Below are 10,670 nucleotides of genomic sequence, written 5' to 3' on the forward strand. Positions count from 1 at the left end.
TTTTTTTTTTTGTGTTTCTGTGTTGGTTTATATGTTTGTTCGATTTTAGAAAATAGAAGGAAAGCATAGCTGGGTGGAGTAATGCAGCAATCCTGGCAAAGGCCATTGCGATACAATGGACATCAATAAATTTACACGATCCCCGACTATGATAAAAATTTCGAGAACTTAAAGCACATGTACTGTTTAAACGGAGGGAAAAAATATCAACAGTGTCATGCCTTTTAAATTTGAAATCCCCCCAAAAATGCAAGGTTTGAAAGAAAAAGATAAATAAAAGGACCCCATAAAACATGCTAAAAGAAAACAAAAACAAAAACAAAGCCCAGCAATCTTAGATCCATCAAGGGGAATTTCAACGCATGCATAATCAGGCAGTCAGGCTAGCAAATGCTGTAATGTTTTGCTAGTTTTTTTATTAGAATATTAGTTTTCATTAGAATGAAATTATATGATACAGTTCTGGACATCAGGTAAGCGATAACTTTCTTTATCCATTTTCCTCACGAATAAATCGAATTTTTCCCGTCTGGAAGAGGAACTTAATACCACAAGGTAACTTCAATTTGTATCAGAAAGAAGATAGTCTGCGTGCTTTGTCTAGATTCTTGAAAATGAAATTTTGCCGTTCACAAGAAAGGGGAAAGTACAGAAATGTGATCAGGTGACACTGACTTATTCGTTTTAATCTGTGTATACCCTCCACTTTTTGTCTCTATCTTTCCTCATTTTACGTTTAAAGATTAGTGTTTCCTCCTTCTATTTCCATTAAGAAATCACCTTTCATCTGCATGCGTTAAACATTGCATGAATAAACGGCACAATCAATCAATCTCTTTCTCCCGAAGGTGACATTCGACTTGTCGTCGGCTCGTCGTTGGTAGAGGGTCGATTGGAGGTGTTTTATAACGGTGTTTGGGGGACGATATGTGACGAGGGCTGGGACGACGTTGATAGATTGGTAGTGTGCAAGCAATTAGGTAAGTTTACAACGAAAAGAAAAATGTCGAAATCTTGAGTTGTCTCATTCTTTCTTTGAGTCCTAGCCCATTTATGTTTTTCTTAAGCCAGACTCTCATTCCATTTCATCTTGTTCCATTCCATTTTATATTCTGTCTAGTAGCTGTATTCATGATTCTTCTCATGTTTTTTTTTTTATAATTTATTGTCATGAGTCATAGTCTTTGTTTTCTTTTTAGGCATCGACTCTTTTCATTGTCTATCCAAATATGATTCAACAATCACCCCTGTACGTTTTGTTCGAGCTCCACAGAAATAATTGCACATTTGTTTTGGGAATGTGATGTTACCCAAAGGTTTATTGATCAAATAGAGGAAATTATGTTCCAGAATCAAACTCAAATTCCTAGAAGTGCTTTTATACTTAGTTCTACAGAAACCCCAAAGTGTTTTAACGTGGTTTATTTGTATGCAAAATACTTTATATTTTATAAAAGATGTAAAACGAAATAATTTCATTGTAGCCAATTTTGTCAATTTTTAAAGCAAGCGAAGAAAGTAGACGAATATCCAAATTATGTCTGAAAGAAACTAAAGGTCTCGTATCTAAGATCAATTCGAATCTAATTTATATCATTTAGACGTCTTATAGCTGCCTGTCAATTTTGTATTTTGTCTTCATGACAACAGTATTGTATTTTACATTTATTTTGTACCTGAAGGTTTAAGTGAAACAAAATTTCTTTGTGGAAAAAAAAATGATTCACCAATCGCGAGTGGATTATCATTATCATTTCTTTTTTTTAACGATGGCCTTCGTTTGGAAGAGGGAGAAAAGGAAAGTCACTTGAGATTAGTCTGCAGGTATATATAGAACTTGTAGGTGTTGGTTATTTGTAAATCTAAACGTATGTGATGAAATAATGCCCAATTCTTCTGGTTATCATTCAAGGATCTCTGCAGGGCAGTTTATTAAATGTAACAGTCTTTCTAGTTGTCAGAACAAAGTAAAATTTAGTTTATCATAATATTGCAACTTTGAAGCATGGAAGCTAGTTTGGAGTTGATGTAGAACTGTAGGATGTATGACATAGGGCACTCTAAATAATACTGTTAGCTTTCATGCACAAAATCATTTTTTTAAATCAATTTTAATATAATTATCAATTATTCAGGTTTCCCAGTCGCTACCTCCGACACCCCATCGTATCCCGTCGCCAGCGCCTTGCAGCAGATATGGCTGAGGGACGTGGGCTGTGCTCCTGGGGACGAGACACTAACAGATTGCGTCACCAATGATCAATGGGGAGATACTATGACGTGTTCACATCAACGTGACGTCACAATCCGCTGTTCTGGTAATGAAGAAATGATTATAAGAACGTACTCACAGTTGTCATAACAATAGGAATATTCTATCACGAGTACACTGTGGTATAGTGGACAGAGATCCTTGGCTTAGTCGTAGCGCGTCTACCTCCGGATCCGAAGGACCCGGGTTTGATTCCCGAGTAAAACTGGCCATTGTTGTGTGTAAACGCACCGTCCCCTTTAATTTAGAAGCGGAGTATTCGGTCCCTTGGATTTAGGACATAAAATTGAGGTCCCGTGTGTGAGAGAGAGAACTCATGCACCGAAAGATTCATCACAAATAGCAGGGTGAATAACGCGGTAAAGTCTGTCGTCCTGCCTCACATCCAACTGGGCCCCATTGAAGACTAGTTAGTGCAACTGGTTATGGGCTATCCAGCCATCTACTCAGATGGAATGGACACAATCAGTCAATCAAACGATCAAACATAATTATCATTATGTTTTTATCATAGTTATTTTTATCATTAGTATAAGTATTATTGAGATTATCATCATTATCATTCTTCTTCTCTTTTTTTTCTTCCTATTTTTCTTTTCTTCTTCCTATTGTTATTATCATTCTTCTTAATATTATCGTCGTCATTATGATTAACAGCTGTAGTAGTTGTCGTCATTGTCATACGTATAATCATTACCAATGGATAATCACTGTTACTGTAGGCAGACCTCTCCCTCTCTTTCCCTTTCAAACGTTCCATTCTCTTTTCCCTTAATTCGCTAAAGGTCTAAACCTCAAGATCGCCCCAAATTATGTCGGATGCTTCGATTTATCAAGCATTTCTAGCATCACGAGAAGCGTCAATCTGGGGTCGACAACGGCCATTGAAGACTGTCTTGAAAGTTGCTCCGACGACAGCACACATGCGGCTGTATCCGGTGAGACTTGTTATTGCGCCGATAACTTCGTGTCTTCATCGGGAGTAGGCCCTCCGGAGTCTGTGCCCGACCAGATGTGCTCCTCGCCCTGCCCGGGAAACCAGGCACAATTATGCGGAGGTGGTAGCGTCTACGTGTCAACATTTACAGGTTGGAATTCACTCATTTGGATTTTGTGTTTGCCCTACATGTCTCAAATTCCATTTCTTTCTTCTTCTTCTTCTTCTTCTTTTTTTTTTTTGGGGGGGGGGGTATTTTTGTTTTGAGTAATATTTCGGTTTTCCAAAAACTATACTATTCGTTTTATTTTGGGTTTAAGCTGACTGTTGCGTACCCAATAACACCTCGTTGTAATCATGGTAATGTCAGTGTTGAATTTTACATACCATGACGACTTGAAATCATTCCAAAAAAAAATTTGCTTTGAACTCCTCTCAGTCTTAAAACTTTTGCTGAGTTTGTTAGAACGTTTCTTCGAACAGCACTCAGTCCATTTTGTCGGTGATCGGTGCAAAGCATGTTGTCTGTCCGGTCTCAATGGAAGAACAAAAGCGAGACGCTAATGCAATCGTGCTCGGGGAACAGAGGAAGATGGACGTTACGAGTATAGAGGTGGCACTGAAACAAGAGACTTGGAGACTACGCCAGTATTGATGCCTATAGGTGTAGCTAATGTGTCACGTTAATTATGCATCAGGCGCCGGCATCTCCTCCCTCCAGCTCTATCAGTACAAGTATAATACTATCTCTGTCTGTCATAGGTAAGCACTTAGAATACATTACTTATTCCAATACATATTTCTCTCAAATTCTCTGTTTACTCGGCCACCAACGAAGTCGACGTTGACGATGGATACATCGCGTCACCATGGTTCCCAGGCAACTATGTGGTCGTCCCGGATATGGAAGCTTCTGACGTCGTCGTAGCCAGCGTGGACGTCAAAACGAGCGGAGAGCTGATCGTTACGATCCTGGCTCTCGAGCTGGCTCCAGGCGATAGCGTGTTCATCGAGGCAGGCGGCTCGACTCTCGCCATCGACTCGGGGGCGGTCTACATGAGGGAAAATATTTTCTCCAATGTTCCGTCTCCAACGACGTTGGCGGTGACGTTGAGGAAGGCGGCGAACTCGCCTGGGGCTTCGGGCTTTCTGATAGCATACAATCGTAAGTTATGAAGAGCACAGCGTACAGACCTGCCCCTTTTAATCAAAAGATATACTGGTAACCGATTATACATTTCTTTACCACACAGGCTGCCATGGACTTACAATCAAAAATCAACTAATCAACTATAAAATCAATTATAATTCTCTATAAAAAGCCGGCCCAGATACATTGCAGACAAAACTGTAGTGTTTTCAGCTTCATTATTGTTGATTAAGGCAACATTGTTTTGTCACATATTTTCGAGAAAGAAATTCAGACTTGAACGAGCTTTTAAAGATGAAAAGTGAAAAAGTCAACAACCTTTCAGGTTTTCCAAAATTTCCATCGTCAAAATCCACAATCATGACAAGATCCTTCAGCTGATGATTTGATTATATCGCCATTATGTGCTTTTGGAAACCTTAACATGGTAAATACCGTTTAGTCGTATAAACATCCAACCACACACAGAACTGGCGACTACAACCCCTGACCCGACGTCGACCCAGGAAGCATTTACCACGACATCCGGGCCGAATCCGACAAATCCATCAATCACGCCATCAGGGAGTGCCACAACTAAAGCCCCGACAACTCAGATGGGTATTAATTCTGCATCGACTTTAACATCCACGTCAGCTCCACGTAAGTATCCCGAATCAGTATTTAGCAGATAAAGGTCACCAGGAGTATGAAAGAGTATAATGCACCTATTCAATATCACTGGTTTAAACATGGATTCTTAAGTGGCATAAATGAAATTGAGAAAATGAAAATAGTATGGTAATTTCAAAGTACCAATCAAATTTTTGTCGTATGAATATGCTGGCTATGCGATAACTGAAGCGGCAAGGGTCATTCACAAACAATAAAACTTACTGAGGGTAAGTTGTGGCTGAATACTGGATGATGTGCGCTCTTCCCGGCTGTTTGAAAAGTGCAATACCTCGAGTAAAATAAACGAAAGTCCCGCGGATGGTCATAACGGTCACGTGTGGCCCACACCGTTTAGTTTTAGGGCTCACACCCATAAATATTTCCCCATAGGGACGTGTGTTAAAAATCAAATTTCAAAAAATTCTGTAAAATAGCTGGGAGAAATGAGGTGTTTCAGCTTCACTAACCTGGATAAGTTAGATGTACCCTTTCATCCATCAAATTCTCAGGGTGGATAATTCAGTTCAAATTCTGTTCAGGTGTCCGAAAAGCCAGACTACGAGTTCTTGTCACTCAAAAAGTCATCCATTTTCCGTACACGTACCCAATGAAATATAGTCCCCTCAAATTCCACCAGAAAAGCTTTCATCTTCTAACCAAAATGCAATTTGTAGAGGAATTCATACTCAATATCTACAGCTATTCAGTTTTTTGCCAAACTACATCATTGATTTTTAATTATTTTTTTCTTCATTTATTTTGGTATCTTTGGTACGAATTTGTGAAGGGGTTTCGGACATTCCATTGTATTTACGGGTGTGAGCCCTATAGGGCTCACACCCATAAATATTTCCCCATAGGGACGTGTGTTAAAAATCAAATTTCAAAAAATTCTGTAAAATAGCTGGGAGAAATGAGGTGTTTCAGCTTCACTAACCTGGATAAGTTAGATGTACCCTTTCATCCATCAAATTCTCAGGGTGGATAATTCAGTTCAAATTCTGTTCAGGTGTCCGAAAAGCCAGACTACGAGTTCTTGTCACTCAAAAAGTCACCCATTTTCCGTACACGTACCCAATGAAATATAGTCCCCTCAAATTCCACCAGAAAAGCTTTCATCTTCTAACCAAAATGCAATTTGTAGAGGAATTCATACTCAATATCTACAGCTATTCAGTTTTTTGCCAAACTACATCATTGATTTTTAATTAATTTTTTTCTTCATTTATTTTGGTATCTTTGGTACGAATTTGTGAAGGGGTTTCGGACATTCCATTGTATTTACGGGTGTGAGCCCTTTACGCTATACTAGTTCATATTGCAACGTAGAGGGCACATTAAGTAGTTTTCTTGTAATCTGTGATGAGATCAAAGCGACATAACACATCCCTGTCAATGACACATCATTTCTGTATTAAAAAAAAAAACCAACAACAACAACACGACACCAATTTTAACATCAATCTATATTATTTATAAAGAAAAAGTTTGTTCGCAAACCAATCATTCAATTTAGAATAATAATAGAAGAACTTGCAAACAAAGAAATACCAGTAATTGGAAACGGTTTCAACCTGGGTTTTTTTTTATATATATACATTATATATATATTCTTTTTTTTCAACAACATCAGAATGCATTCTTATTTAGAGTTTTTCCAGTGTTTGAGTAGAGGGTTCTTAACCTCTTGTTATGTGGCCCCTTCCCTCCCTCCCCGGCTAAACAAAGAAACAAAGAAACAACCAACCAACCCAACAGGCAAACAAAGAAGCATGAGTCAGAAATACTGACTATGATATTCAAAGTGATGATAGATATAAGAAGGTCGAATAAAATGATGCAAATGCAGAAATGAAAGAAAAATGGAGAGAAAAAAAAACAACAACCAACAATCCCCCACCGTAATTGATTTGAATTTGGTCAGGTGTCATGGAAGTTTCATTCAGATATTACCCTGTTTAAAGTGAATCAACATCTTTGCATTGTTTTCTTCTTCTTTTTTTTTCTCTTGTCCATCACTAAATTCTTCCTCTCTGTTTTTTGTTTGTTTTGTTTTGTTTTGTTTTTTTAATACAGTTGTGTGCAACCATCCCGTCCTTAATGTCGGTACCATTTTTGGGGAAGAAAGGAACCGGTACCCCGTGGGAGGCACACTGGTGCAAAGCTGTCCCAGCGGATACACACCTGAAGGGAACACTACGCTCACCTGTAGGACTGTTGGAGACTGGCAACCCACGCCCGGCTGTGAGACCACGGTGTTTACCCTTCAAGTTTGGCTGGTGGCAAGTGAGTACTCCTAAAGTACTTCGATTGTAGAAGTCATTAACCCGTCAAATCCTGGAGAGATTTTGGTGCACAAATTTCACTACGTCACAGTGAATCATCGCGTCTAAATGTCATTGGACACTTTTGTTTCTTTTGTAGTCTGATGAGGATTCTTGGAACCGATTAAGACACATACACAATGGTAACTTTTCTGCTCATTGGCAGAGCTGCTTTTGTTCTTCGAGTCAGAAACGTTAGATTATATACTTATAGTTACCCATCACTGTACTTGAATGAAAAAGCAAATGGATTGTGCTTCTACTGTACATGATGAAATGGAGAGAGAGAGAGAGAGAGAGAGAGAGAGAGAGAGATGGAAAATGATAACAAAGTAGATGTTTGTATTCATACTGAATGGAGAAGAAGAATATTTGTCATGAATTATTTGCACAAACATTCGTTTGTTGAGGGTTATAAGAATTTGACAAATCAGATTTCTTGAAGAGATAATGATATCTATTTCAAACTCCATCCATTTACATGGGTAGTAAAGATCTGTGTTCTCTAATCATGACTCGGTATCACATTTAAAATCCACAAAGATGTCAAGGTCAAGGTCAGACTCCTAAGGAAAAACAATTGTCAGCTTTAGAATGTTGTATTCAATAACGACTCGGCAATGCGCCAAAAGAGTCAAGCCTGCATACCCATCAACATCTATTATAGAAACTATATCATGCGATATATGGGAATGTAACTTTTGTGACAATAGCCTTGAAGGCTCTTGCCAAGCGCATTAAGTCGTCTTTTATTTTGTGTGGAACAAAATTGGCATTAAAATCATTGTGAAGGCATCCTCGGATTATCTTATGACTTAGTATACACGGCAACAATCTATGACAAGACTATAAAATATAAATTGATGGCTAGTTTCAAATTTCTGGCAAGTAATTTTCTTTTGATTGTTGTTTTCAGGCGCCATTTTCCCATATGTCATATACGTCATGTGAAGACGAAGAAAAATTCCTAAACGTTACATCGTAAATCCAGATATGTCTTAAAGATACCATTCTTACATATATACGTATACGCTTTAAACCCTCAAATTCAGCAGAAAAGAATATTAAAAAAAAAGTTTTTACGAATCAGCCGAAGTTCAAAATCATATAAATTTATGACAACACCACCCCAAAATGCATTCAACTGAATTCTTTGTTTAGTGTTAATAGTATTATAAGAACTATTTTTTTTTACCATCATATCATTGTAACGTTTTTCATTATTCATATCATTATCATCATTAATTATTTGCTCTTTGGCATTCCGTGTCCTCAGCAATCGCAGCCGCCATAGCTGTTTTCCTGATCATCCTCATCATCATCTTTTGCGTTGGACACGCCATGCTGGGAAGCCCCCGCAAAAGAGAGTGAGTTGAGACAGATAATAAGTTGATTGTTTTTCTTCACAAATATGTTATTCTCAAATTAACATTCACGTACAAATAAGTATCACCTCATACGATACCTAAACAGATCTTACGATTTGACAGGCATGTGACCGGCAACCACCAATTTAAATGATATACAATTCCAGATAATACTGAATACAAACCCTTTATTTTGTTTTCTAACATCATCTACCTCCATTTGAATTGGCAAAAATCTTCGGAATTCAAATTGTTTCTGGCAGAAAATGCAGAACACTTTGCATTAAAAACACTCACACACACAAACACGCATTGGAACTTTTAAGGTTTTCTGTAGAAACAAGTATAAAAGTACTTCTATTAATTTGAGTTTTATTCTGAACACAATATCCTCTATGTGAAAAAAAAAAAATCTCTGTGTAACATCGGATTCCCAAAACAAATGTGCAATTGTGACTGTGGAGCTCAAACAAAACGTACAGAGATCTTTGTCAGTTTGTCGGCAATAATAAGCTGTTTTATTGCCTGTAAATTTTAATAAGAACTCTCTGACATGTCCATGGCTGTCATAACGAACACAATCTCAAAAAACATTGTCCCATCTTCCCGGATTTATATTTGTATGATCATGATTATAGGGGTATGTGCACTTCGACCGTACTCATCTACAGGACGGGACGATAGGTTTTAACGGTTCAGACTCTCGTAGAAGAAAGTAATGGGGTGCTGAGTGGTCTACAATTGTTCGATTATAAAAGCTTTTGAACAGAAATGAAATGTTGACCAGGCAATTGCATTACAGGACATTCTATCTGCAAGGTACAATCACGCAAGGGCATAGTTATTTTTGACGAAATGCCACTGGAAAGAATCGATTGAATTCATAGCATTCCAAATGTTTACAGCATAACAAGAACTTGCTTTAAAGGGACAAAACGCATAATTTCTAGAGCTACAATCAGGACAATGTCGCAGAATATAACCAACCCGGCAAAGGCAATAAACAGCAGCAACGATATTATGTTTGTTTCGATAGATTGTTTACTCATACCCGTGTTTCGTTTTTGATTTTTATCACAAAGGAATATTCTGAGAGAAAGTGGAGACGGACCGATCACCAGTCTATCAACCGTTAGACAGACTGACAACAACGATTACAACGCTGGTCCTACCCTTATTCCAATCACTGAGGACGCCGCGGCGGGTAGAAACTCTTCAGCAACTTACGCGCCGAGCAATCCATCCACTGTTGCTGCGAGTACTACCTTGGTCGCAATTCCGGGCCCTCCAGAGACCCCTCAGCCTCCTTCTGACGTGCCCGAGCCCAGTCCACCAGAGGAACCTCCAGAGCCGACTTCCCCTGCCAGTGGTTCAAATGACGCCACGCAGCAGACGGAGCCCATGGAAATCACTGTGACGCCGCCGGCGGAGCCCCCGTCGCCGACCGAGAGCTATCCCCCTCGCGACTACCCGGGTGCGCTCCGGAACTCGGTGATCACGAACGGACTCACGTCCGGACAGTCCAACGGCCAGATCAACCATCTCGGCAAGGAGGAACGTAGGGCGGTGGACGCTCTCTTCAACGCGGTTCGGGACTACGACGACCCGCCCAGTCCCGCCCCGTCGGGACTCTACGGTTCTGTCCCGCCGAGGCATATGCGTAGCCCATCCGTTATCTCAAACCCGGGTCGAGTGACCGATAGTGTCCCTTCCAGTCCCTGGTATAGAGTCTGAACAGATCAGTACAGTTCGGCAACCCTGATCTAAGAGTCGGATAAGCAATGATAAAATGTTCTGGGCCCTATAAAGTTGTTCATAGTGTTACGCACGACTTTAGGAACGACTTAAATATGGCAAGCCAAATGGGTTTCCTAATTATTGTGAATTTCAATAGCTAAAGTTGAAATTTGCAGATAATAATGATTGCTCTTACATGGTTACATGGTTTCTTTTTTTAATTTGAAAG

The 10,670-nt window shown here is 39.2% G+C and overlaps 1 protein-coding gene across 1 annotated transcript; it reads left to right on the top strand.

The window, feature by feature from the left end:
* Positions 1-451: 451 nt before the first annotated feature.
* Positions 452-10,438, top strand: LOC139717568 (uncharacterized). The gene is made up of 9 exons (XM_071629074.1): positions 452-473; positions 849-980; positions 2,136-2,318; positions 3,058-3,360; positions 4,048-4,374; positions 4,828-5,001; positions 7,090-7,299; positions 8,614-8,704; positions 9,787-10,438. Exons 1-9 carry the CDS (start codon positions 452-454, stop codon positions 10,436-10,438), a joined length of 2,094 nt encoding a protein of 697 aa, XP_071485175.1.
* Positions 10,439-10,670: the final 232 nt, after the last annotated feature.

This window comes from Diadema antillarum, unplaced genomic scaffold (genome assembly GCF_040938485.1).
Source record: "Diadema antillarum isolate AM-2024a unplaced genomic scaffold, OU_Dant_1.0 scf00000077, whole genome shotgun sequence".
NCBI classification, from domain to species: Eukaryota; Metazoa; Echinodermata; class Echinoidea; order Diadematoida; family Diadematidae; genus Diadema; species Diadema antillarum.

Coding starts and splice junctions, on each gene's coding strand:
- LOC139717568 (XM_071629074.1), top strand. CDS start 452: ATGATACAGTTCTGGACATCAG. Junction 2,319..3,057: donor CGTCACAATCCGCTGTTCTG/GTAATGAAGAAA, acceptor AATTCGCTAAAG/GTCTAAACCTCAAGATCGCC. Junction 4,375..4,827: donor CTTTCTGATAGCATACAATC/GTAAGTTATGAA, acceptor AACCACACACAG/AACTGGCGACTACAACCCCT.